The 24,375-nt window shown below is 39.7% G+C and overlaps 2 protein-coding genes and 1 long non-coding RNA gene across 5 annotated transcripts in view; 2 read left to right on the top strand and 1 right to left on the bottom strand.

Annotated features, from left to right (window-relative positions):
• Positions 1–1,290: 1,290 nt before the first annotated feature.
• Positions 1,291–9,093, top strand: LOC148427097 (transcription factor Spi-B-like). Of its 2 annotated transcripts, XM_088408203.1 has the most exons (7): positions 1,291–1,308; positions 5,124–5,265; positions 6,549–6,678; positions 7,624–7,825; positions 7,893–8,005; positions 8,294–8,450; positions 8,543–9,093. In XM_088408203.1, the coding sequence occupies exons 4-7, from the start codon at positions 7,624–7,626 to the stop codon at positions 8,848–8,850; spliced, it is 780 nt and encodes a 259-aa protein (XP_088264329.1). In that variant the 5' UTR covers positions 1,291–1,308; positions 5,124–5,265; positions 6,549–6,678; the 3' UTR covers positions 8,851–9,093. The 2 variants fall into 2 exon arrangements, with proteins under 2 accessions (XP_088264329.1, XP_088264330.1); XM_088408204.1 differs by lacking the exons at positions 1,291–1,308; positions 5,124–5,265 and having other exon boundaries at positions 6,142–6,678.
• A 936-nt stretch (positions 9,094–10,029) lies between these two features.
• Positions 10,030–24,375, top strand: part of tead3a (TEA domain family member 3 a) — a 33,496-nt gene continuing 19,150 nt past the window's right edge. Inside the window, exons 1-4 of the mRNA XM_088406746.1 lie at positions 10,030–10,166; positions 13,265–13,362; positions 22,125–22,226; positions 22,372–22,540. The gene's annotated coding sequence lies outside the window, so the exon portion shown is untranslated. The remainder of the gene's footprint in view (positions 10,167–13,264; positions 13,363–22,124; positions 22,227–22,371; positions 22,541–24,375) is intronic.
• LOC148427096 (uncharacterized) lies at positions 10,684–19,737 on the bottom strand. Of its 2 annotated transcripts, XR_015864252.1 has the most exons (3): positions 19,064–19,502; positions 11,389–11,445; positions 10,684–11,313 (listed from the first exon to the last, which is right to left on the bottom strand). It is a non-coding gene; the product is annotated as an uncharacterized LOC148427096 (long non-coding RNA). The 2 variants fall into 2 exon arrangements; XR_015864251.1 differs by having other exon boundaries at positions 10,684–11,445; positions 19,064–19,737.

Genomic DNA, 24,375 nt, shown 5'->3' with positions numbered 1-24,375 from the left:
GTACTATACACTGATGCATGACCAAAATGCTGCATCCGCTTCATCATCATCATGTCACAAATTGTTTTTGTGTTTGTGCACTCTTGTGTGCTGCTCCTGTTGCCAGACCCACTTGAGCGTGATGGTATCAAGCATGTCAGACTGGAAGAAGACAGATGAGGAATGTTAGCAGTGACTAAAAGTGCTGGCTTGTTTCAATAGAGTTCTATTCATGCGGTACGCAGACGAGCTTGAAGGAAAAGCGAGGCAAAGGCTTCACATTAGCCACAGAAAATGTAATCATATAACTAATGCCTAGCAGGAATCTTGCAACTTTGAACATACACACAAACTCATAACACTGCCCTCATTAAATCAAAATAAACCATGAGTCAGAATTCGTAGTAGATGGCGAAATGCTGCTATCTTCTGTCAAAAAACGGAACAGCATAATCTGTCTGCCAGGCCCTCAAGTGGAGATGGATAGCAACGTACAAGCGGTCCAGTATCATCAATATCACGGTTATATTTCAATGGGGTGGCCAGCGTGCCACAACACCTCAGTCTTGGCGTTTGACCAAGCATATACATCAAAGTAAACAAGGCTCCTGCAGCACACACCAAATTGTCATGAAAATACAGTAATAATATAATAATCAAATATCAACTCACCATTAACGCTACGCTAATGGAATGGGAGCCTTCAGCTTGTTTCTCTCCAAACAGACGGGATGTTGACAGTCTCGAACAAACTTTTGATGCTAAAGCAATTTGCAAACATCTGATTCAGTAACAAAAACGTAGAGAATCAATTCCTTGCCAGTTTGTGAGTCCTTTTTTGCTACGAAGTAGCGCTTGAAGTCTTGACTGCAAGAAATCATTATTTCTAGTAAGACTCCTGGTATTGCCTGTTAAAAGCTTTATTTTTTTCCGAAGTTGTAGGCTCGTCACCTGTCTCTTGACTGGACCTTTTCCCTTTACCAAAGACGTGTGTTTCTTTTCTTGTGTGTTTTCAAAATGTTTTTTTTTTCCCTTCTCAAAATGAAACTAGCTTTCAGACTAAGATCAAACATAAAATAGAAATGTTTCATTATTTCGCGGCCCCGTACCAGCTGGTCCACAAAGCAGTACTGGGCTTGTGACCGACAGTTACAGACCTCTGCTCAAGATGATATAGTGCAGAACTCATTTTACCTGCCACCACAGGGAAGGCTTAAAATTTGCCATAATGTATGAAATATGTATTTTTGTTTTTTTACCACAGAAATACTAGTTATAGCTACCTGCGGATGGAAGCATTGAGTTCAAAATCCACACTAAGTAACTATAGTAAGTATATTGATTTGACTTCATCCTTTTTGTGTCATGTGTGCTTAGCACATTCACTGCCAGCCCATTTCATAAGGATCTTTGACTTCTAGAGCCATCAATGTTGCTCAGTAAAAATGAAGCTTTGACGTCTATAAGCGTCATTGGCACTGCTTGAGTTATTGGTTATCTGTGAAATTTTTCCCACAGAGAAAAAGATGCCTCGTCGCCATAAAAGCACAGAAAGACTAATTTGCTGTGTCTTGCCTGATTTGAGTTCACTCCCAAGCTGTGAGGTCTTATTCTTATCTTACTGTAAAAACTGGTGATTTATATGCAATCTTTGCACGAGTTTGTGTGTTATTCTGATAAGGCGTGCAGGCCACTGTCGTTTATGAGTGTTTTATTGAGAGTGCAGATTATAGAGCTGCCTACTGATGGTCCCAAACACTCTTCCGTGGGAACACAAAGTCCCACCAGTTCCCAATCCCATTCCTTATCTCAAGCTTTCCTGAATGAATTATAGATGCCAGCCTCCTGTACAAAATGGCGTCTACCACTGCTCTGCTCATTCTACGTGCTTATAGCTGGCCACGTAACAAACAATAGACGCATCAGGTTCATGACCTCTTCACTCTAGAAACAGAATTCAATGCAAATATAAGCACAACCGGGGCTCAGACTTTCACAACGTTATGTGCTGGTCCTCACGGGAAATGTAGTTTTACATTACTCAAAACAATACTTTTGTCCGTATGTTGTCGTAATAATCAACAAAAAGTTAGTAAGTGCTGATGTACTAGTGTTTTTTTTAATATATATTTATTTTTGATTTAGCACTAGATAGCGATTATTCACACTCTTCCTTTAATAGAGGAATGTATTTTTTTTTAATCCGATCAGATTAATCCTTTATTAAAATGGTTAGTTGCAGCACTAAAGTAAATCATATTCAATTTGTATTCCTGCCCTGTTTTTTTTTTTTTTTTGATTGAGGGCTGGAAATGTAAACTTTTTAAAAATCGTATTACACGATTAATCAACAGTAATTGACGGGGTTATAAAATATTAAGATTATTGTTGGTTGCAAACCCACTGCCTTGTTAATTTGTATGTTTGTAGTTTGCAGCTGTGTCAGACTGCACAACAGCTGTCTCTTATATTTTGGCCCGTGCCCACCAAATAAGCCGATTCCAGGAAGAGCAGCACAGTGAGCTGACGCTGATATTTGGAAGCCAACCTCAAGTTTTGCATACACATCTGCGCCCCTGACAACACGCTACCAACACTGTAGCATGCCCAACTGTATGGCCCTTCATGTCAAGTGACAGGGTCGCCACTTGAATACTTTGCACACACATAAACAAACGCAACACAATCGTGGAAGCTCTGGTTTTTGTCTCAGTGTCTGGGAAATTCCCAGTGAAGTGTGCACATACAGGTGATTTGCTTATGCTCACTAAGCTAAGAGGGGTGAGATATAACTGTTAACCCACTACACCTGGACATGCACACACAGATGCTTGTTCTTGGACAACTCATGTCCATGTTGATAAGGCCAATGGCGGGCCGTTCAGGTGCCTCAACACTTGACACGCCAATGGTCAACAATATGCGTATGTGTTTGTATGTGTGTGATGGTAATCATGATTCTGGTTCACCTGGCCAATAGAGGCCGTTAACCTTGAAAGGATTTTTTTTTTTTTTTTTTTACAGCAAGGCGCCATCTCTGAGGTCGTACAGAGCTCACAAAAATGCAGTTTATCAGTTTGCTAACTAAAAGTAGATTGTTCCAAAAATACTGTATGTCTGGGGTTTTTTTGTTTTGTTTTTAACGTTTCTGAGTTAATAAGCAGCCACTCTAGCTTTGGCTTTATCTCTTGCTTTCAAACCTCCAGGTGCAATCTGGACTATTGCAGCTCTAACCGTTGTTTATTTCACTCTGGCACGCAGGGTTTTTCCGGGCATGTTGGGCCATTCTTTCTTTGAAGTGTTTTTAGATTTGCAGTAACAAATTTTATGTCCTAGAAATATTAAGTACAACTATTCTATTAACCAAATTGCTTATCTTACTGGTTCGATACCACTTTTTTCAGGCTGATAACAGGGATGATTACTCAACGCTTGCATAATCACTGATACCAAGTATCAAAACCACTAGGACTTTTGATACAAAATGTTTTTGATGAAAAGCAATGACTGATCATTTTAAAGAAAGCTTTATTTAGCATTTTCTTTAAAATTTCATAAAATTAATGGATTTTCTCTAGTTCCTATTTTGTACTTATTTTTTTGATCAGTTTTATGATTTTAACACTGTTCCAAGACCGTGACCAAAACTCCTATAGCCTGCAAGAGAAATAGAAATAAAGCCAGGTATCGACTTTAAACAGATACCCTATTTGTTATCTGTGCTCGACCTTTCCCATGGGTCAATTGTTCAAAAAGTAATACGACTTTTGGATTTCAGATTGGATCAAGTGTTAAAAATGGAAAAGAAGGACTCTGAGATCCAATGTGGTTCATGTAATGCATTGTGTCCTTTGGGTTTTTCAAAAATAGAAGTCAATCTTGATTTCACACTTTATTGGTCGCCCATCTGTGTGCTCAAACCATCAGTGAAAGCAGCGTACAACTGCAGCGTCCTCTGGCATTCCTAAAGGTCAGAAATAATGTAATCTGAATGTGTGCTTATTGGCATTAGCAATATTAACTTCGTCCATCGACGGGTGATGGCTCCAAATTGTCACCTAGCGACAGCAACACAAGCTCGAAATCACACAAGCTGCTGTGTCTTTAACAATAAAATGATCATCTACGCTTATGTTGAGTTTTATTACTTTATTCCTCGCCATGAGACGAGAGCATCATAACTTGCGCACATAGCATCATGGCAACACAAAGCACTCGCATATCACCTCATATTTTAAACAATTATAAACATTTCCACTGAATTATGAATGACCAACCTTTATAATTAGCAGCATACTGCTTTCTTGAGACAAATCTCACTTTTAGACTCAGCCTGTTTTGTTAAAAAGTGATCGGTATGAACGGCAACTCTGTCAGTTTACTCTATTAAAAGGTCTTTGAAAAGTCATCTAACGCCTCTCGTCAGCTGATATGAGTTGCTCATGTGGATGTGTAAATGTAACCTAGACTACTGGAAATGTAATATATAAATGTACAAATAAAACAACCCAAATAAAGTTCTCTGAATGCATCACCAACACCCTGGTGCAATCTCAAGGCAAACAAGTGAACTGCATTCACATTGTCAACAGGTATAATTATTATTAATTGAAATTGTTTAGTTGAGTTTTCTTCAGGCTTGGAACAGATTTTTATGTGTAAAAATTGCATCTCCTTACAAAAAATTCATGTTACACAATTACTTTCGGAACTAATTAATTTCATAAATAGTGGACTTTGTGCTTTAATTGTTGTTTGGGGTGCCCCCTAGAGGTGTGATGCCCTCAGCAGGTGTTGTTTCATATTTGGATTACAGTTCTGTGTGACTTAAGTAACTACAAACGAGTTTAAGTTGTTTTTAGTTGATGCTGTTGTTCAAAATGAGGATGTGGCGATTAGCCTTAAGCTACCTCAAACCCACTGGTCAGTGTTGGCATTTGGTGACAACTTTAAATGTGAACGGAATGGGGAAATCCCCCTGTTAGCGTGCACAGAAGGAAATGATCTATAAAAATCCATTCTTCAATTTTTGAGCACTTTCCTGTGTGCTGCAGTCTGTTCCACCATACTCTGGGCAAGTAATGGGGAAAACCCAGGACATATCTGTGGACCTGGGATTCACATTCACCTTTGGTTTATTTTAGGTCCCCATTGATGCTAACATGCATGATTTGGAGGAAGCTGGAGTACCCAGAGAAAACCTACCCGAGCAAGGGGAGAAGTCCAATCACACACAGGAAGGCCTAATTCTTGCAATCCATCGCATGTAAACTTATCTACATAGAGGTAATGGGAGATCGCTAGGAACAATATCGTGCCCACTTGTTTTGTTAAAAATGCTAACATTAAGAAAGTAATATCCAACATTCATTTTTATTTTTGTTTCACTCATTTATTATACTATATGAATCTAAGACCCAGACTTAGCACCCATGTTTTGTTGTATATATTCTCCATGTTGTCTAAACAAAACAGTAAAGTTAATTGCAGCCCAAACATAAACACACTCTAAAAACATTTGGGTCAAAAATAACCCAAATATAGGAGCAGCCCTTTTCTTCTCAATTTTGTTTAATGTGTTTTCAAAAGACATAATTGGAAAGAACATATCTTCCACACTCTAATAATAGTTTGATCCATAATTGGGTCATTTTTGACCTACAGTAATTGTTTTCAGAGTGCATGAGACATGAGTGGAATTAATAATATCCTCAATACTCTAAAAAATTATTGGGTCAAAAGTAACCCAATTGGGTCATCGAGAACCGGTCCAATTTTTGCATCAAATTGACCCTATTTTCTGGGTTGTTTCATACAAAACAATGCATTTTTTGAGTTTGTCTTGGACACACTCACACATTTTGAGGTGGTTTTGTTTAACATGACCCAGACGTTTGTCTCAAATTGACCTGAATATTGGGTTGGTCTTTGTTTTTTGTGGTTTTTTTTTTTTTTTTTTTTTGTTTTTTAAAAAAAAAGACCACACTAGTATTTGGGGCAAATTGACCCTCATTTCCTGATTTGATTCATACAAAACAACCAAGAAAGTTGGATAAAATTGACCCGAATATGGGCTCATTCCTGTTTTTACCTATAGTTATACTATTTTAACCTAACTGTTGTCTGAGTGCATCAGACATCATTGGAAAAATGTTGTCTACACTTTAAAAACGGTTTAGTAAAAAAGGACCGTCCCAATATTTGGGCCAGTTTGACTGAATTTTTGAGGTTATTTTGTGCAAAGCAACTTTATTTTATTTTTATTTTTTTGGTTGTCTTGAACAAAACGATCTGTTTATACATATTTCCAGTGGACACAAATGAATAGGTTGGCTTTGAAGAGGATATTATCTGAGAGCCGCCGCAACTAAACAGGCCTGCCTACCTAAAATTTTGATCGTTTTATATGTGAAATACTGGTAAATACTAGTAAATAAGACACAGCATTCATTTGAAGCATGCACTTTATTGTGTGAACATTGATGGCTTCTCCTTAACCTGAGCATGCCCTAATTAGTTAAACCCCTCCCCGCTGTGCATTTTTGTTCATCTATGATTGGCCCATGCAGGTGAAGTGAAGGATGATGTATCTACCGAAGATTTAAGAGAGGTGCCGCTCAGGTTGCGCATCATACAGGTGACTACTTTTTTACACGAGAACAACACATCTGAGGAGATTATTCCTAGCAGCTGGAAAAGGTATGTTATGGTTGAGCCATTACAAAAGTCACGGAGCAACTTTTCGTTCCCCTTTTCTCTTTCTAGACTAACTTTACATTTTGTTGGCTGAAATTGAGAAGACAGTGACTTGTAATTATATATGCATGTTTATTTGCTAGTCAACTTGCGACTAGGAAAAAAAATTGTCTGTTGTTATCCTATGATGAACAGTACAGTAATAGTTATACATATTATAAAGAATGTCAGTTGGCAAACAGTTCTTTGAATGTTATCTGGTTGGCCGAGCAATAAACACTTGCATAGATTTGATAGTCAAATTAAAATAAACATGGTTGCAGTCTTTCTAGCTGGCAAATAGCCACTAAGCAAACAAAACCTTGGATCAGTTTATGAGATGCACGCTGCATCTGGAAAGAGGTGATAAAAGCATTGTACCATGAAAGAAAACACGCCATTTTCAATGCTTGAGATAAAAAAAAATGTAAAAAATAAATGGATATTAATGATAATAACAGCTACCAGTATGGCGTGACCAAAAGCATAGATTTTTTTTAACAAAATATGAAATTCACCTAAATGTGACCTACTATGATGTATATATATATATATATATATATATATATATATATATATATATATATATATATATATATATATATATATATATATATATATATATATATATATATTATTTTTTTTTATTTATTTATTTATTTATTTTTTTGCATTACTACATGAACAATATGCCTTCAACACAGAGAGAAGATACCTGCACCAGTGTTTTCAACTCACAGACACAATCGGAATGTTAGAATACTGCACCAAAACAACAGTACACTCCAGGCAGTGTTTACATGTGGAGAGTGCCCCCTGGTGGCGAGCAAAATAAGGCAGGATTCTAAATGACCGTTTTATAGACATCATACTAATTTAAATGTCATCGTTTCACTCTTCTTTTGGCAGATGGCGTATTTAAGTGAGCCCAGGCTGGGTGGGGCTCGGGGCTCCTGGGGCGGAGCAACACCCTCGTCCTGCCCGGAGGTGGACCTGGAGGTCATCGAGGAGTATCTGCAGGAGCATTCACTGGAGGTCCAGCCGGCGCACGCCTTGCCTCTGACCAACGTGGTGCATTATGTGCACTCTCACCATGGCACCGCGATCATCGGTCAGCATGAGCCCGGCACGTGAACGTGAATGTGTGAGTGTAGCCTCATCTTCTTGCGTCTCCGCAGAGAATAACTGGTCAGGTCAGCATGCCTACGAGTGGCACTGCGGGGCTTCTAATAAGGAATATGAGGAGCAAGCTTCGACTCCGGCCTGGCCCTGTCCACATCCGAGCCAATGGGTAAGGTGAACATCTCCAACTCGCAATCGCTGTTGAACTATTTTCAACACTAGACTGATTAATTACAGAGTATTTGGGGGGGCAGATCAGAAGCGATTGACTGGGAATCGATTTGTAAAGGAAAATGACCATATTTGGGCATAGACTGTCTCATCTGACAGTCGATGTGCACATTTCATCCTTGGTGGAATTGATTATAACCTCTAATAATAGAAACTGTAAATGCTGACAGATTTTTCTCATGGAGGAAAGAAAGCCCACCACTGACTTGTGATTCGTTCGTTCTAGGATTACGTCGCCTATTCTGATTCGACGATGGTATTTGCGGATTCCGACTCTCAGTCCAGTGGCTCCCAGTACCACGAATACCACGATGCTCCATCTCCAAGTTCTGATAGCGGAGGTAGACCCAACAAAGAACCTTTACATCATGCTCCACTTTCAGGTATGAGCTCTTCTGACACTCCCTCCGTTTTGCCTTTGAAGCTTTGATGCATTTTGTTCCTGATTATGTTATTGTTCCTTCCTCTTCGACAGGAAAGAGGAAGGAGCGGTTGTTCCAATTCCTGTTTGAGATGCTGCAAACGCCATCCATGCGAAGCTGCATCTGGTGGGTCCAGTCCTCTTCGGGCACATTTCAGTTCTCCTCCCAAAACAAAGAGCGCCTGGCAGAGATTTGGGGCCGACGAAAAGGGAACCGCAAGACAATGACCTACCAGAAAATGGCACGAGCACTGAGAAATTACGCCCGCACCGGCGAGATCCAAAAAGTGAAGCGGAAACTCACTTATCGGTTTGATGAGAAAACGCTGAGAGGCCTCCAAGGAGACGCAAATCCGGTGTAGGATGCAACGTGTACGTGAAGGGAGATATGAATACTGAGTATTTCTGAGGCAGAAAAACGTGTGACACAAGGAAACGGAATGTAAATCTGATAGATTGTCGCAAGATATCTACTTTACAAGTAGTGATGGCTCATTAAGTGGTTCTGTAATGCAGATGCGTTTGTCAGAAATTCTTTTGGTTGTTTCTCTTATGTTTTTTTTAAATTACTATCGTGACAATAAATATTTTTGGACTTGCTCATACATTTTTCTATCTATCTATCTATCTGTTCGCCTACCAATCCATCCGTCCGCCTGTCGGTTAATCCAACGCTAGCAAGGTAGATAGCTAGCCACCTGTGTGTACGTGTGTTAATTTCTGTGTGCATATATAGTCACGAGCTGTGGGTCGTGACCAAAAGTACAAGATCCCGAATACAAGAGGTCAAAATGAGTTTCGTCCAACGGCTCTCTCTTATAGTTAGGGTGAGAAGATCGGTCATCCGGGAGGCATACGGATAAGGCAGAAGAAAATTGATGGATGTATAATTTATGATTTTTTTTTAACAACCAGCCTTGCATCATGAAATAGAGAAAGCCATTTTCAACCATTTTTATCAATAGTTAAGTTAATATTTTGTAAAACTAAACCAAACGTGTGGACTGACCAATAATGCAGGTTTTTTTTCAACAAAAAATCTAGTTAAAAAAATGTGATATTAGTTTTTAGCGATATGCAGTATATAGAACATGTATATTTTGTTCTTGTTTGTCTTTTACTATGGTGTTTTTTAAAAAAAAAAAGTAATCACATATATCCTAACCAATCTCAAAAGTGGAATGTTGTGGTCGATTGTACAACAATTGTCATCTTTGGAGGTGAAACAAATGCCCCAAAACCAATAGCTGCCAAATACAAAGACGCTTTTTGTTGTTTTAATTTAAACTTTTAAATTACAAATAAATCCACGTATATGCGACCATGAATGAAAGACTTTTATTTTTATTCATACTTTACTAAACGGACGTATGTCACAGGATTCTTTCTCCATTTTATGTTGACCGCACCATATGGTTCATGAGGACAGTTGCAAGGTTTCCCCACTGGAGGGCGCCCAAGACTGTGTTGTCCTTTGGAAAGACGCCACCACAGACACGTCCACTAACAACAAGAGTAAAAGTAAGCCAATCGATGAGGAGGCCTCATCAGCTCCAAACTTTCCTATTTCACTTTCTAACCTCTGATAGTTGTTGGTTTTTGAGCTAACTTCTCTCATACTTTGTAGGTTTCCCAAAGAAAAAGGGCCGAAGAAGAAGTTGGAAAATAATGGTGAAAGGTAAGACTTGTACGCGTCCTCCTCCAATGGTTGCTACAATAATGATTAGCTAATTTGATGCATCTCAGAATATGAAAATGTTTAATCAAAGTTAAAAATCAATGTCAGAGCTATTTATTGAAAAACATCACACTACAGCTTCATTTCAGGATCTTTTACACCGATTTAATAATATTCCAATATTTGTCGTCACACTGCGTTTTGCATTCATTGATGGTTCAAACATTTATTTTTGTTGATTAGTAAAATGTGCCTCATGTACATTTGCTGTTGTCATGTGTATGCAAATATGTAAGTGCGTTTGATTTATCTGTGTAGTTTTATGTTTTTGGGGGGTACACTATAAATTACTTCTTGTATTACTAAGAATCCCTATTGAAGCAGGAAACTGAACCTAATGACTTACATGCTTGTTTCTTTTAATGTATCTAAAAATGTATATTTCGCTTTTAATTACAATGTTTTCCATTGCTTGTGTATATGCTTGATAAAAAAACAAACAAACACAGAAGCAAGGTAGGTTGACTCATTTGGAACAACTTTATTGTCAGAAAGTTAGTACGTCAACACAATGATCCAAAAATCAACCAGTGTGCCATTTCACTTCATTGTTCTGAAAATATTTATATATTTGTAGAGGTAATGTAGAAGGCAGAAGGCAAAAGGAACCTGTGTTACCCTGTTGCCATTCTTGAAAAATAACGTTGTATTAATTAAACAGGTTTCACATGAAATACATCGGTGAACTCAGTCAATGGAGACAACGTACTTTTTATCATCCGGGACACAGAATATACATTTTGTGACGTTTTTGGCAGTTGCTGTGCCTTGTGATTTTTCCAAAGTGAGATTTGTGACCCAGCTCAGTAGCAGTTGGGAAACTGTTGTCTGTGAGCTTCTCAAGGAAGGCAATAGACTGTATAGTTATCACCTGAGCAGGGTGTAGACCCAACCACCAAACTATACAACCTACTACCTCACCCTGACAAAGCCCCGTTCAAATACACTTCCACCTGCGGAGTAACATAATACACCACACGGGAGCAAACAGAAAAATGCTGACAACGGTCCGTGTGCGCTGCCTGTGTGCGCTCCGATTGGGCAGTTGGGTTGCCACCTGGCGATGATTGGCCGAGTAAGCCGTCTTCTTGGGAAAGACAGTAGATTGTATAGTTATCTCGAAAAGAGGCTACACAACCCTCACAACTATTCAATCTACTACCTCAGACCCAAGAGCAGCATTCGTGTCGCCTCGCATCGAGGTTACTCTCCTGTGACGCTACAAGAAAAACAGATATGACAGTTAGCTTCGTGTTTTTGCTCAACAAGCAAAAAAAAAAACAAAACAAAACATGATTTCAGAGTAGGGCGGCAAGATTATGGCCAAAATAATATTCACAACTATTTTGGTCAAGATTGAAATCACAAATAATTAATCATGTTTTGGTCAAACAAGTCTTTTTTTTTTAAACAAACAGTATATAAACAAAACTTGCATTTTTTTAGGGCCTGTATACAACCGTCCAACCGTCTGCACGACTGCTGGAAAATTGACGGAAATTAAACCGGTTACAGACGGATAGTGATGCTAACTATTATGCACCTTCTGTGCACATGCGAGAAGTAACCCTGCCATACCATCGGCAGAAATAGTCACTATTCGTCAAGTCGACCAGAAAGCTCTTTATGGGGGTGGAATATAGAAACCAAAACAATGCATACCACTATCATGTTCACTCACAATGAACTCCCACATGCACTGACAAATATTGTATGTTGAAATATGGAGATTGGCGATGTGCAAAATGAGCAAAATTATCAAAGCTTTCCCTCACTTACTGTCTGTCTTGCATATTATTGTTAGCGCCTGCACATAAACTACTCACTTTCGGTTCATACCTTTACTCTGTCTGTTGTACTTGTCTGTTGTTTATATACTTGTTTTTTTTTTATCTTAACTTAGTACGTGTGTTCGCGAAAGTCGTGTGGATGGCAAAGTGAGAATTTAGTTGTACAAAGAAACTTGTTTGTGCACTGCGCACATGACAGTAAACACTTTGACTTTGATTTGACTCCTGTATCTGCGTTTGTCCCTTCCCGTTCGACTGTCAACATAACATCGTTCTGAAATCAATTATTCAGATTGCTAAAAAGGGGCTTAGTTACGCATGAATTAGCTACTTGCTCACAGCGGTTGAGAGCAGTCGGATGACCTTTCAAAAGCAGTTTAATAGACGCAATTTACTTACTGCTGTTCGTACTGATCACTTTTGAAGCAAGCAAGCTGAATCAAATGTGTTCTGTGATCATCATTTTGTTTCATTGGTCATTATCTATGGCAAAATATTGTAACATTTCAATTTGTATAAAATAAAGAATTGTTTATTGTCAAAAGATATGCATAAAAATTGGCCAATCATAATTAAGTTTAAATGTGTTTTTTGTCTTCCGTTTTCATATATATATATTTTTTTTTTTTCAAAAAGCAAAAAGAAAAATTAATTTTGTTATTTTTATGCAAATACCTAAATACTCCATAGTGGCTGCTCTACAAGAATTAGTTATAATTTTTCAATATAGTACACATTTTGAAAAAATATTGTCTCGTTCTCATGGACTCAGCCTTGTGATGCATCTCTTGGTGGAATTTGTTCTCATCCCATCTCTACTTAAAGTACTGGCAATTTTCAGAAGGTTGTCAAAATGTTTCTGATTGAATTTGTAGTTAAAGATATTAGACAGCAGAAACGTGTGAAAGAAAAAGTATAAACTCACTGTCTTCCCGAGACTGCAGCATGTGATCGAAAGAGAAAGAAAGGAAAAAAAAAAAAAAACTGGTCGCCTCTGTGCCAGGAGCTCATTTGCGTTTTTGCCAAAAACTGAGTTCATTCTAGCGAGCTATCACTGTGCTGCTTCTCAGATAAATGTGGAAGCACACACCGACACATTTGCAAATATGGCTGCCGCCAGCTGCCTCAGATAGCATACAGGGCTAAGATTCTGCCCTCACAAACAAAACAAGGAAATACAAAATGGCGACTTGCGCATCCGCCATTTTAGCTCTGCAATAAAACTTTTTTTTGTTTTTTTTCACTCAGCTGTCCCCTAATGCTGATCTGTCTCGAGAGGCGGAGACTGGAACTTGCGCCAAGCGGGGACTCGAAGCCAACTCATTCAGAAGATCAAGGTCGGGCAGGTAATGTGGCAGAAATAAAAATAGCAAAAGAGCATACAAGCCTGATGCAGGTCCAGACCAGCCCATCTTTAACATCCACAGACTCCTTTAGTCTGATCGGATGACCAGACCAGTGTGGAGAGGGGGGAGGGGGGCGTATTGGCATGATGCCCATAATTGCAGCAGTGCCAACGGCACATCTACAAGCTATGTTTGGCCAGAAAGAAAACAGCCTTGACTGTCGAATACTGAAATGGCTCAGTGACAATGGATTTGGATGCAAATATGGGTCAAACTCTGCTTCTGGGTCAATTGCATTTGGGCATCACAGCCCAGAAACAACCGAGTCAATATCATTGAAAGGTGCCTTTGAGACTTGGCCATTTCAACCCACAAATTTCCAAATTGTCCTTTAAACTTCATGCTTGTTGCAATATCCCTTGTGCAGTATTTTGCCCAAACATTTGATATTTATATCAAAGGCCTTACAGGTTAAAGGAAACGCATTGAAATAACGCACTAGGGGAGCTGAAATCCCACCCAGATGGTGCCACCATGTCAAAGTTTAAAATGTGAGTGATGAGTGTGCCTTCTATTGGCTTAAATATTGCAAAAGAGATGTGGAAGAAACTAACCCAAAAATGATCAAAATACTGCACAAGGGTGAAGTAGATTTTATGCTTTTATAATTGTGTATTGTTAAAGCTACCTTTTATTGAAATTAACCGCAGGCAGAATATTGAAAGCATCAAAGGTCTGAATGACCGAAAAGACAATGACAAGGTGGACATTATTAGCTAATGTTAGCATTTTATCTGCACATGGAAGAGGTTCACTTAGGAACATGATTCAGTAAGCAAAATAACTAGCTAGCTGTTAAGCAAATATATTTTGAGATTCAAAAGACTTTTAATAAAAACTCATATTTCCGAGAGGACAAGTTATGCATGACATCTAACTGCACCACGTTACTAAAATCGAGAAACATAAGTGTAAATATCTTTTGTTTCAGTCTCCTCTGAAGAAAGACAACATTCAGTGTTAAAATGATTTGTTATTTTTTGAGGAGGGGGCAGTTTTAATCAGTTTTGTCCAAATAACGTGTGATAGTAAAACCAATGAAAATTATTGTCATCTAACTATTTATCACATACTGTAGTTAGCAGAGCAATATGTGAGGCATGAAAAAAAATCAGATCGAATGGGCGTCAAAAACAGTGTAAAAGAAGGGTAATGCATGTCAAGATCCTTATCATTACTGTAATAAATCCGCAGTTTCATTTCCTGACGATGGAGTGAGTCATTTGAACACTTCATCGTAATAGTGGCTCGATTCCAAATTCTTTTGAAGCAAAAGTCCATCAATAGAGTCATATACAATCTTCTGGGTGTGGCATTTCATGGTCTCGCGTTTTCACTTGCATGGGAATGAGTGCGTTTTCTCGTAAATCCGCCTTGGCCAGCTTCAAGATGACAGCTTATGGACAGTTCCAAAAAAAATCTTTGCCACTCAGCATACTTTGAGAAAAGTCAAGTCAAAGAATGTGTGTGATTTCGAAAGACTTGATTTCAACTGGCATTTGTACAGTTCTATACTTCCATCCCTGTGGTCGTAGTTTGGCAAGGTCCGTAAATGCAGCTCTGACCTCTTTAGTCATTCGACCATTAAACGCCCATGCCGTAGACTTGTCAATAACCTAACCCTCACAGGGTCAAATCGAGATTTTACAATACATTTTTGTTTTACTTCTGATTCGAAAAAATGTCTCACAAAATATTCACGTGGAATAGTTTGGGGCTCATCATTTCATTGTTGCAAATCTGAAACGCCTGCCCGGAGAGAGTTGAACTTGTACAAACGAATGATTTCGGTTCTGGGTGTATCACATTTAGGTAAAAACCATAAATAAAATCATAAATCAGCCAATAAAACAGCCTGCGGCCGATCAAAGGCCGTCGAGTCAAGGGAATACCCGTCAGCCTTTCCTGTCATGAAGAATGCTTGGCACAAACACAAAGCGGTCACCAGACGACGGCAAAAGAATGTGTCTCTGTCACTTTTTAGCTCTGGCAGTTTCTCGCCAAGCTTTGATGCCAAGAATGGGCCGTGTCTGTTTGCCTGGCAGAATTTCAATGAGGAAGGAGGCAGCGAGGCGGGGGACTTGCCAGAGGATGTTGCCACATAATTGCTTAAATGAAGAATTCCCACAGTTAAGATGATCAAAAAAGGATTCATTTGGTTTGTCTTGTCATGGTGCGGATACACACTCGCTTTACTCATTGTACGTTCTCGCAATCCTTTACATTTGCTACAGAACTGGCACCGTGCTTGGCATGCCGTACTTAATGTTCTTTAGCTCCTCATTAGCCAGTTTCAGTTTAGCTACATGGAAATACCACTGATGTTTTGCAGGCTGACTAATAAAAGGTGGGCAAACGTGGCTGAGTCAGATAATGCCGGGGTAAAGACTCCATTGTGTTCTTATCACGCCGCCCCACAATCTTTTCAAACATAGATAAGTCTGTATTCGTCAAAGCTGGTCCAGCACGAGCTCGATTGGGTTGAACTAGCAAGTCTTCGGCAGGGCCGTTTGATCGTCGAATGACTAATGTTGCTGTTGACAACAAGAATTATGAGAAAATATCATGCTAAAATTCTTCTTTTCGTTGACCAAAACAACATATGCGAAGGTAGGAACAGGTCCCCACTACAAAGAGTGTGTTGTCAAACCCCTAAGGCCCTCATACCTGGTCTGGGTTTTGGTCCTATTATGTCCCAATGACAAAATTTAAAAGAATTATTATTTATTAAAAGAGATACTAAACGTGTCAGGTTTTTCAACTAAATCTAGGCTAAACTATCATCACTTTTCTTTGGCTAAAAATGGCATCTATTTTCTTATACTAAAATATTTTCAGATTTTGTTTATCAATCTGAAATATATATATTTTTTCCTTCAAATAGAGCTGGGCAATATGGCCAAAAAATAAAATCTTGATTTTCTTCAATCATTCTGGACAATTAAATAAACATTACAATTAAAATGCGGACAGTAAAAAAAAAGGTTGATTGTTTTTTTTTTTTGTTTTTTTAAATCATGTGGAAAATATTTCAGACAAGAGAGGAAATGTTACATTTTTGAGATACCAGAGAATCCTTTCTAGATACTTATTTATATTGTTTTCAAATATTTTTATGTGTTAGGCTAAAGGAGTGTCTAAAAAAGGCAAAATAATATTGACTTTTTACTGCTAAAAAATTGCTAAATAAGTAGACAAGCCCTTTAAATGCCACAATTAAGCAATTAGAACCTAAGCATGTCTTGTCAATCACCCATTCAACATTCTGCCACCCCAATTTCACAATTTTAGCTATTTTTCAAATCTTTGATTTTTGAAATGATGAATTAACTGAACAAATTCGATTTATTGCCCAGCTGTCAACTAAAACTACACTAAAATCATCCTGGACTGAAATGACTTGAAAGCTCGACATAACAATTAGACTAAGACTAAAACAGGCGGCCAAAATCAACACTACAACTGACCGTTAATCACGTTTCTGTCATCTTCTTTTCTAATCTATTTACAGAGGGTTTAGGATTGGCCTTTACACTTTTGTCGTTGTATTGAAACGCTCTGTAGAGCAGCGAAATCTCAGCCAACATGATGATAGTCATCATAATTCCTAACAGGTGCAAAAGCACAAAAAAGGCTGTTTGTGGATGGAAATAGCAGTGTTAGATTCTGTTCTTTTGATCAAAATAAATATATCCATATACGCAAGATTATGAGATTGGTGGCGTGGATCGAGTGCAGCACTGTGAAGTTCTTCATCACCAAAATGTGATGTCAATAAAGTGGTTGCGGCCTACCCAAATGTACTTAAAAATGGCTTGACTCATCACGTTGTAGTGGACTACAAATGCTCTCGGTAACTAGAAAAGGTCATTTGCAAGGTCATTTGTTTTGTAGAAGAATCTTTCTTTTTCCATTGTTGGGCTTGTGAAGCTCTTAACTGATATTATGATCATCTTTGTGCTTTCCATTTCCGATTAGCTTAATAGATCCCTCAACGTTTCCAAATTCTTTCTTAACCCTTGAGCAGCAGCATTTTGACCATATTTGGGTCTTTCATGCCATATTGAGCTTTGACAAATTGTTCGCCATCTGGGTGAAATTTCAGCAACCTGGTGTCTTCTTTCAATGCTTTTCCTTTGATGTAAAGATCAAAGGAGGGTAGGATGTGGCCTGATTAAGTGCTTTATTTAGCTCCAAGCAGCAAAGGTGCCATTGATTCAATCTCACTTGTTTGATGTTGTAAAACGTTAATATGACATTGGTTACATCTGTGCTATGGCTAGCTATTTAGGGAACACTAGAATCACAGATCAGAACAATCAAAGAGAAAGGACGTAGACGTTAAATACAATGTTAGATCAAAGTATTTGCATTGTTTTTTCAAGCGAGCCTCCGCGCAGACCCGCACTTTGACACAACAGTCTGGCATGATTCAGATGACACAGCCGCAGCTTCCTGTGTGGCACCAGAAACTTCCTGTCGCCTCGCTGCAAACAGCGACAGGTCAGCCGAGCTATCAGCCAATAAGCTTCAAGCAGGAAGTCATTCTGATTGCCTTAAGGAGAAGCATAGTGACGAAACACCCAAAGTTCATGTGAGGATACGCGAGGAGGCGGGGAGGGAACGCTGCCACTCCCGTGGCCTGTTCTATCTCATGCACCCGTACTGTCTCTCCTTCCCTCCTGTCTTTCTCTCGTCACTCTCACATGATGATGCCGGTTAAAGAAGTGCCTGATAAAGGAATTCATTTGCATCCTAATGCCCAAACAAACCTGTGACTGAACACGTCGGGCTGTTGTGACACAATCGGAACAAATAGGCTCGTCCATACTTAAGGTTCTTAAACACGTGTTGACGAGGCGCCATCTTAGAACCACGTACGATGGAGATATCAACGTTTTTGTTCTCGTAGAGGTAGCTAGAAACTCTCCCACTGGTGACTATGAAACACATGTACAGAGTCCAGAGGCATATTTTCTTTCAGATCTATGCTTTTTTTCTTCGTCGCAAATGGTCAATACAATCCTCGCCCGATGTTAAGACAAACATTCCAGTTGCCACTTTCGAAAGACTGTCACGCCGCTCGCTTGTACAAAGCAGAAATGTCTTTTGTCCTCCAAGACAAAAGTGCAAACATTGCACGCGGGGAATGAGAAACACTGTGTTATCACAACAGCTCACACTGATAAGACAACTAGCAAGCACCTCACTCATGTACATTTGAGAGTTCAACTCAACCTTACAGAAACGGGAATTTCAATTTGTAGTCATCGTTTTAAAAAGTTAACGGACACGACCCGTACTTGCGTCCGCCATGAGACGGCGGCACACCTGTTCGCTCAGGAAAACCACGGAAAGATTGTTCAGCGCTTGGTCTGAGACATAAGAGAGAGGGCTGGACGAGCATGAGAGAGGAGAGCCGAGAGAGTGCAAAGGGACGCGAGAGCCAGCGGGGAGTCCCGGAGTCCCTCCGAGCTCGACAAAAGTTTCGCCTGCTTTGCCCATGGAGCCAAAATGGCGCCGTGCGGCGTGGCAGCTGACGACGACCGACGCGTTTACAAGACGAAGGAAGTAAGAGAGCAACATCGCGGGGCGGTGGAATGGATGGCGAGAGGTGTTTCAGGGGAAAAAGGAAAAATACCTGGAGCCGGTATGTGAGTGGCAGCCTGGGCCGGAGGACTGGAGGAAAAGAGGGCCATGATGGCGGGAAGAAGGGAAAAGAGAGAAGTAGAGCACACCCATTAAGAGGAACACCCCTTTTTTTCCCACAATCCCCTCCTACTGACGCGAGCGCGTCTGTCGGTGCGCAGGGTGACACACAGCCCTCCAAACACACATCCGAAATGAGCGCCGATGACTCGGAAAGAGACGAGGGCACCGGGACAAATCCCCGCTGCCAGGAAAGCAAACTGGGACACAAAAACAACAGACGCAAGTTGTAAACATCCACGTGATCCATTTGCCAGCCTTTGGATTGCCTCGGGTTCTGGCCCACGCTGCATTTGCCTCCGCCTGCCTGCCCACTTTGGCAGCACTGCCAAGAGGGAAAGAGAGCGAAGGGAGGGCGGCTGCACAGACACAGAAAGAGGAAGGGAGGGACAGGGGAGTCGAAGAGGGGAAGCGCGTGAAGAAAAGAGTGTTACAGTAAGAAGTCACATGAATTGTCACCCGCAGATGCCGTGGCAAAAGCAGCAGCTGGGCTTCTTGTGCATTCATCGGCAGAAACACGCCACTCGCCGCCTTAGTCGTGACGCGCAGATGGCGAGAGAAACCAGATTGTGCCTTGTTTTCCGCCCAATCGCCATATTGGCCAGATTCGAGAGATGCCAATGCCGCCTCATGCCAAAACTCATAAACAGATGGAGATTTGCAGTCTAGTTTGCTGGGCGCGATAAGATCAACATTCCTTGACGCTATTATTCCCTCCGTTCACTCAGATGGAGTTCTTGAGGGTAGGCAACAAACTTGGATAAGATTGGACAAGTCAAGTTTGAATTTTCCTAACGTGAAAATTGCCTTTCAACAAAGAAAGAAGATAGATATGTCAAAAACGCAGTAAAATCTTTCAGAGCAACCAATGAAATCGTTTACTTGCAGTCACATTCACAATAAGGTTGTGTTAATGCAGCCCTTCTTAAATAATGGGGTACACCCATCCATCAGGGATGACCACAGGGCACAGGTTTTGCTTTTGCCGTGTGTAGTTTAACTGCACATCCACGGCACCAGGGGGTGCCTTGGCACTCTCGTTGTCAAGGTCTGTGCAAGAATTTTTAACTTTTTCAATTGCTGACAACATTTTTTTTTCCAAAATGACATTAATCATGGATCAATTTATTGATGATTTAGACCAGGAGACCCCAACCACCGGTCTGTGGATCAACTGGTACCGGTGCCGCGTGGGCCGCATCCGAAATAAAGTTTTGGAACTGATTTAGTTAAACAGTTCATTCATTTGTGCTTTGTTTGGTTTGAGCTTTGTTTTTTGGCGCCGCCTCTGGCCACTACTGATACTACATTTTGTCGTGAGAAGGATGGTGTGGTATTGAGATCAGCCACTCGGTGACGCACACGTTGTTTTGTCCCTGTGAAATCTGGCCCACGACTGTCTGTAATTTGTACTTTCTTTGTAAGAATGTTGATGTATGATGATATGGCCAAAGTTATTTAACAACTTGTGACTGTGGATAACATGCTAGCTAATATTAGTTCTTCATCTTCATCATGTTATATAGCGCTGCCCTGTATGCGTTTAGCTTGTTTGCTTTTTCCTTTGTGCCAGGTATTTCCCTTGAAAGTAATAGCTTTTGTAATTCAGTTTTAAGATTGACTTACTGTAATTTGTGTACATTTTTGTCCCTTTTTGACCCCCGACCGGACCGTGGTTACAAAAAGGTTGGAGACCTCCGGTGTAGATCAAGTGCACTCTATTTACAGTTGTGATCAGATCTGATTTTTCATTTGCTTGATGACATGTTTTTTTCTGTAAAAGTACTTTTATTCGAATGGATTCATTGGTTAAATGGTAAGCTAATAGAGATCGCGGATTTGGGGTGCAAGTCCAGGCCTCGTATTCATTGTTTGTATTTAAATACGAATTAATTCAAGATTCAAGATTTTTATTATCATATGCATAGTAACACTACACAATGAAATTTATATTCTGTTCACTTCCCTGAGCGGACTTACATTCCACACAGTATATACAAATGTATTTGCAAGTAAATTTCAACAAATTGGCTAATAAATTTGGAATATGCTTGCAAAGTTGTTCAAACTCCCTTGTACGCTAAATGCTAAAAATGTATCATTTTTCCTATAATGCCACAGGGTATTGACTTGTGCATGTGTGTATCTTGTGGGGATAAGGGAAGAACAGTTCATTTTAAAATCATATAAATGAAAAATAAATTGTTAGTTTACTTAACTTTCCAACATCAGGAGTGTCAAATGCTAAGAGACTAGCTTTTCATTTTTTTTTTAACTTGCGCCTGCTCAAGTTAACAGCATTATGGGGAAATGTGATGCTTTTAGCATTGAGCCTACTAGTATGTTTGAACACAAACCTTTCTCCAAATTGGCGGCTCCACTCTTCCATCCAACTTAAATTATTGTTTTAGTCCAAATTAAACTACAATTTGTGGGTTTTTTTTTTACAGTGTACGTGACCTCAATAATGGTGAAAACATAAGTCCGCCTTCTCTGCCCCTGCTTGCCAACCAATCCCCAGACCGCAAAACATACTGCCGACCAATCTGAGGCCACGGCAGAGCAGTCGTCATTTTAAAAAATGCAGAAAACAGGAACACATTCTTTTCTGCCTTTGCTTTTCACAAGCACCTGAGGACAGCACTGGAAGTTCTGTTCCATCAAACACGCGTGCACAATTTTCCCCAACTTGTCGCAGTTCTTCAAACACTCACCCAGGAAATAACAGCAAAAGTACAATGGTCCAGGTTCTCTGCTTCAATTCCACTTCAGTCTTTTCTTGGAGATAGGGCACACAAGCACACACATACAGTACACACACACACACACACACACACACACACACACACACAGCTGTACCGTAGTCAAAGACACATGTGGAACTAAGGATCCAGTTGTTCCATGGCGGCTCGCATTCAACTGAGAAACGGGACAGCCCCTCCGATCTGACGTCACGTTCCCTTTGTTGTTTATGAATTTATTTCTCTCCTCAGCTGAACTCTCTGAACCCAAAGTACCCAGCCAGCTCCTCCCCTCTGCCACTCCTGTCCTCCAGTCCCACAATGACTCCCTACCAAAGAAGGCAGGCGCATACAGTATGGCTCCAGCAAGGGAAATGCCCCCCCCCAACACACACACACACACACACACACACACACACACACACACACACACGACGAGAGGCTAATATGCGACTTTTTTTTCTGTGCTTCCTTTCTTTTTCGACGGCTGCCTCGTGAGGCTTCCTGCTGGCTTTGTAAAAGTTGAGCTGCATGGCCGGCCAGCCTCTTTTGGCGCTTGTCCAACTCTTCTGTCCCCCTGCAAGAAAGAGGAGGCGGGAGGACGTCTACAGTGACAGCTGGACTGATATTGAAGCCAGTCAGCGTTTTTCTTACACACTAAACACAAGGTTGGAGCTTGTCTTTTGAATTCAGATGGGTCAAGAATTACGCATTTTGTGTGGTGCGTTGGGAAGGAAAAGATGAAAACAACTCCCAACATTTTCTATACAAAAATATGTCCTATGCGCCTACACTAGTCGAAACGCAGCATTCTAAATTCATATCAATTGTCTGGAATATGAATTAAGCAGTGGAACCCACACGTTTTTATCAGATCAGAGGGCAGGTCAACTAAAATGACATCAGTCATTGAGGGCTCAGCCAACAACCAATCACAGCTCAGCATTAAAATGTCACTTGATCAAAAACAGGAAATAGGATAGCAAACTGAGTTGTGATTGATTGTTACATGAACTCTGATAGATAACTGGTAAAATATGCGTTTTAATTCATATTCAAGAAACTCAATATTAATAAAAATGTTGCAATTATACGAGTTAGTAAGGATATAACAGAGTTGCAGAGAATTTTTTTTTAATATGACGTCCACTTTAACACGTATGGCAGCTATAGATGAGAACTTGACCCTGTACAGTCTTTTTCAAATAAAGTTTGCGAGCTTGTGCAAGATATTATATGGTTCACTAGAGAAAATAATGCAGTTATATATGATAAAGTTGTAATATTTACCTTGTTTTTTTTTTTCAGAAGAATACCTTAACTCATTCAATGCCAAGGACGTATTTTTGTTTGTTTGATGTTTTTTTTAAGAATCCAGACATTCAATCCCAGATATTTAAGTATCGATGTACCTCAAGACCTTAAACGGAAGCAAAAACATGCATCAGCTTTTGGTCATAATTAAATCAAATAGTTTTTTGTTTGTTTGTTGTTGTTTTTGTTTTTGCTCATACTTCCATGGTTCTTAAAGCCTGTCACTTTTCCATCAGGCGATGTAAAACAACATTAAACTGTGGTATAAAGTATGTCTCAACCTCTGTTGTGACTTGCTGACGCTCGTCTGACTCGTCATAACCTGGGGGAGACTGCCCTCTTGTGGTCACGGTAAATTCAACAACTTGATGTCAACAATTGACATTTTATCTCGACAGATCTTCCTTCATATGTTTTTGTTACGCTCCTCTCGTTGTTTTTTTTTCGTGGCCTCAGTCAATCAAATGGAATTCTATCTGCTCAATGCATGACGCACTTTACTCAGCCAGCAGTGCGACTTTTAGAAATATTCCGCTTGTGCTTATCTAATTTCAGTGAATGAAAATAGGCCAAAGTGTAACTATGGAGCTGTGCATTTTAGTTTCTTACCATCCCCTTGTTATGACGGGCTATGTGTCAATCATTAACCAGGCTGACTCAGTCTCCTTTGTTTCATTTTCTACTACAGTTATGTATTGTTCTGTACTGTGGGGATTGAAAGTTTGGATGCCCTGAGTCAAATTCTGAGTTAAAACATGACAATAATACAGTGTGGATTTTGAGGTGTGCTTCAAATTATTATCCGTTTGTAACAGACTTTATTTTTTCAACTTAAAATTTTCACGGGGGGCATCAGGTTAGCATCTCAAATTTGATACAATTTGATTACATCTATATTTCCTCTACTCATTAAATGTTTCCTGTGTCACTTTCTACAATACAACCCCAAACTGCAGCTATTAATGGGATTATTATTGCATTGTTATTAAAAATAGATATTAAGAAATGCAGTACATATTAAATATCGTACGTAAAAAGATAGTTTTGCTAGCTGCTTGGTTTTACCCCGATCAGGATGCATTTTTTACAATAACTTTTCTACAAAACAATGTGATACTATAAATGTTGGGAAAGAATGAGCTTTTTTGTTGTCTCCTCCAAACTCCATTCATCTCCCTTACAGAAGGTA

The sequence above is a fragment of the Hippichthys cyanospilos genome, chromosome 2, assembly GCF_059441005.1.
Source record: "Hippichthys cyanospilos isolate Australia breed blue-spotted pipefish chromosome 2, RoL_Hcya_1.0, whole genome shotgun sequence".
Lineage (NCBI taxonomy): Eukaryota > Metazoa > Chordata > Actinopteri > Syngnathiformes > Syngnathidae > Hippichthys > Hippichthys cyanospilos.
This window is presented reverse-complemented; position numbering and strand designations above follow the sequence as displayed.

What these genes read in the sequence shown, in the direction of transcription:
- LOC148427097 (XM_088408203.1), top strand. Translation starts at nt 7,624, where the DNA reads ATGGCGTATTTAAGTGAGCCCAGGCTGGGTGGGGCTCGGGGCTCCTGG. An exon ending in GTCCACATCCGAGCCAATGG is followed by an intron (nt 8,006 to 8,293) that starts GTAAGGTGAACA and finishes CGTTCGTTCTAG; the next exon opens with GATTACGTCGCCTATTCTGA. An exon ending in ACATCATGCTCCACTTTCAG is followed by an intron (nt 8,451 to 8,542) that starts GTATGAGCTCTT and finishes CCTCTTCGACAG; the next exon opens with GAAAGAGGAAGGAGCGGTTG.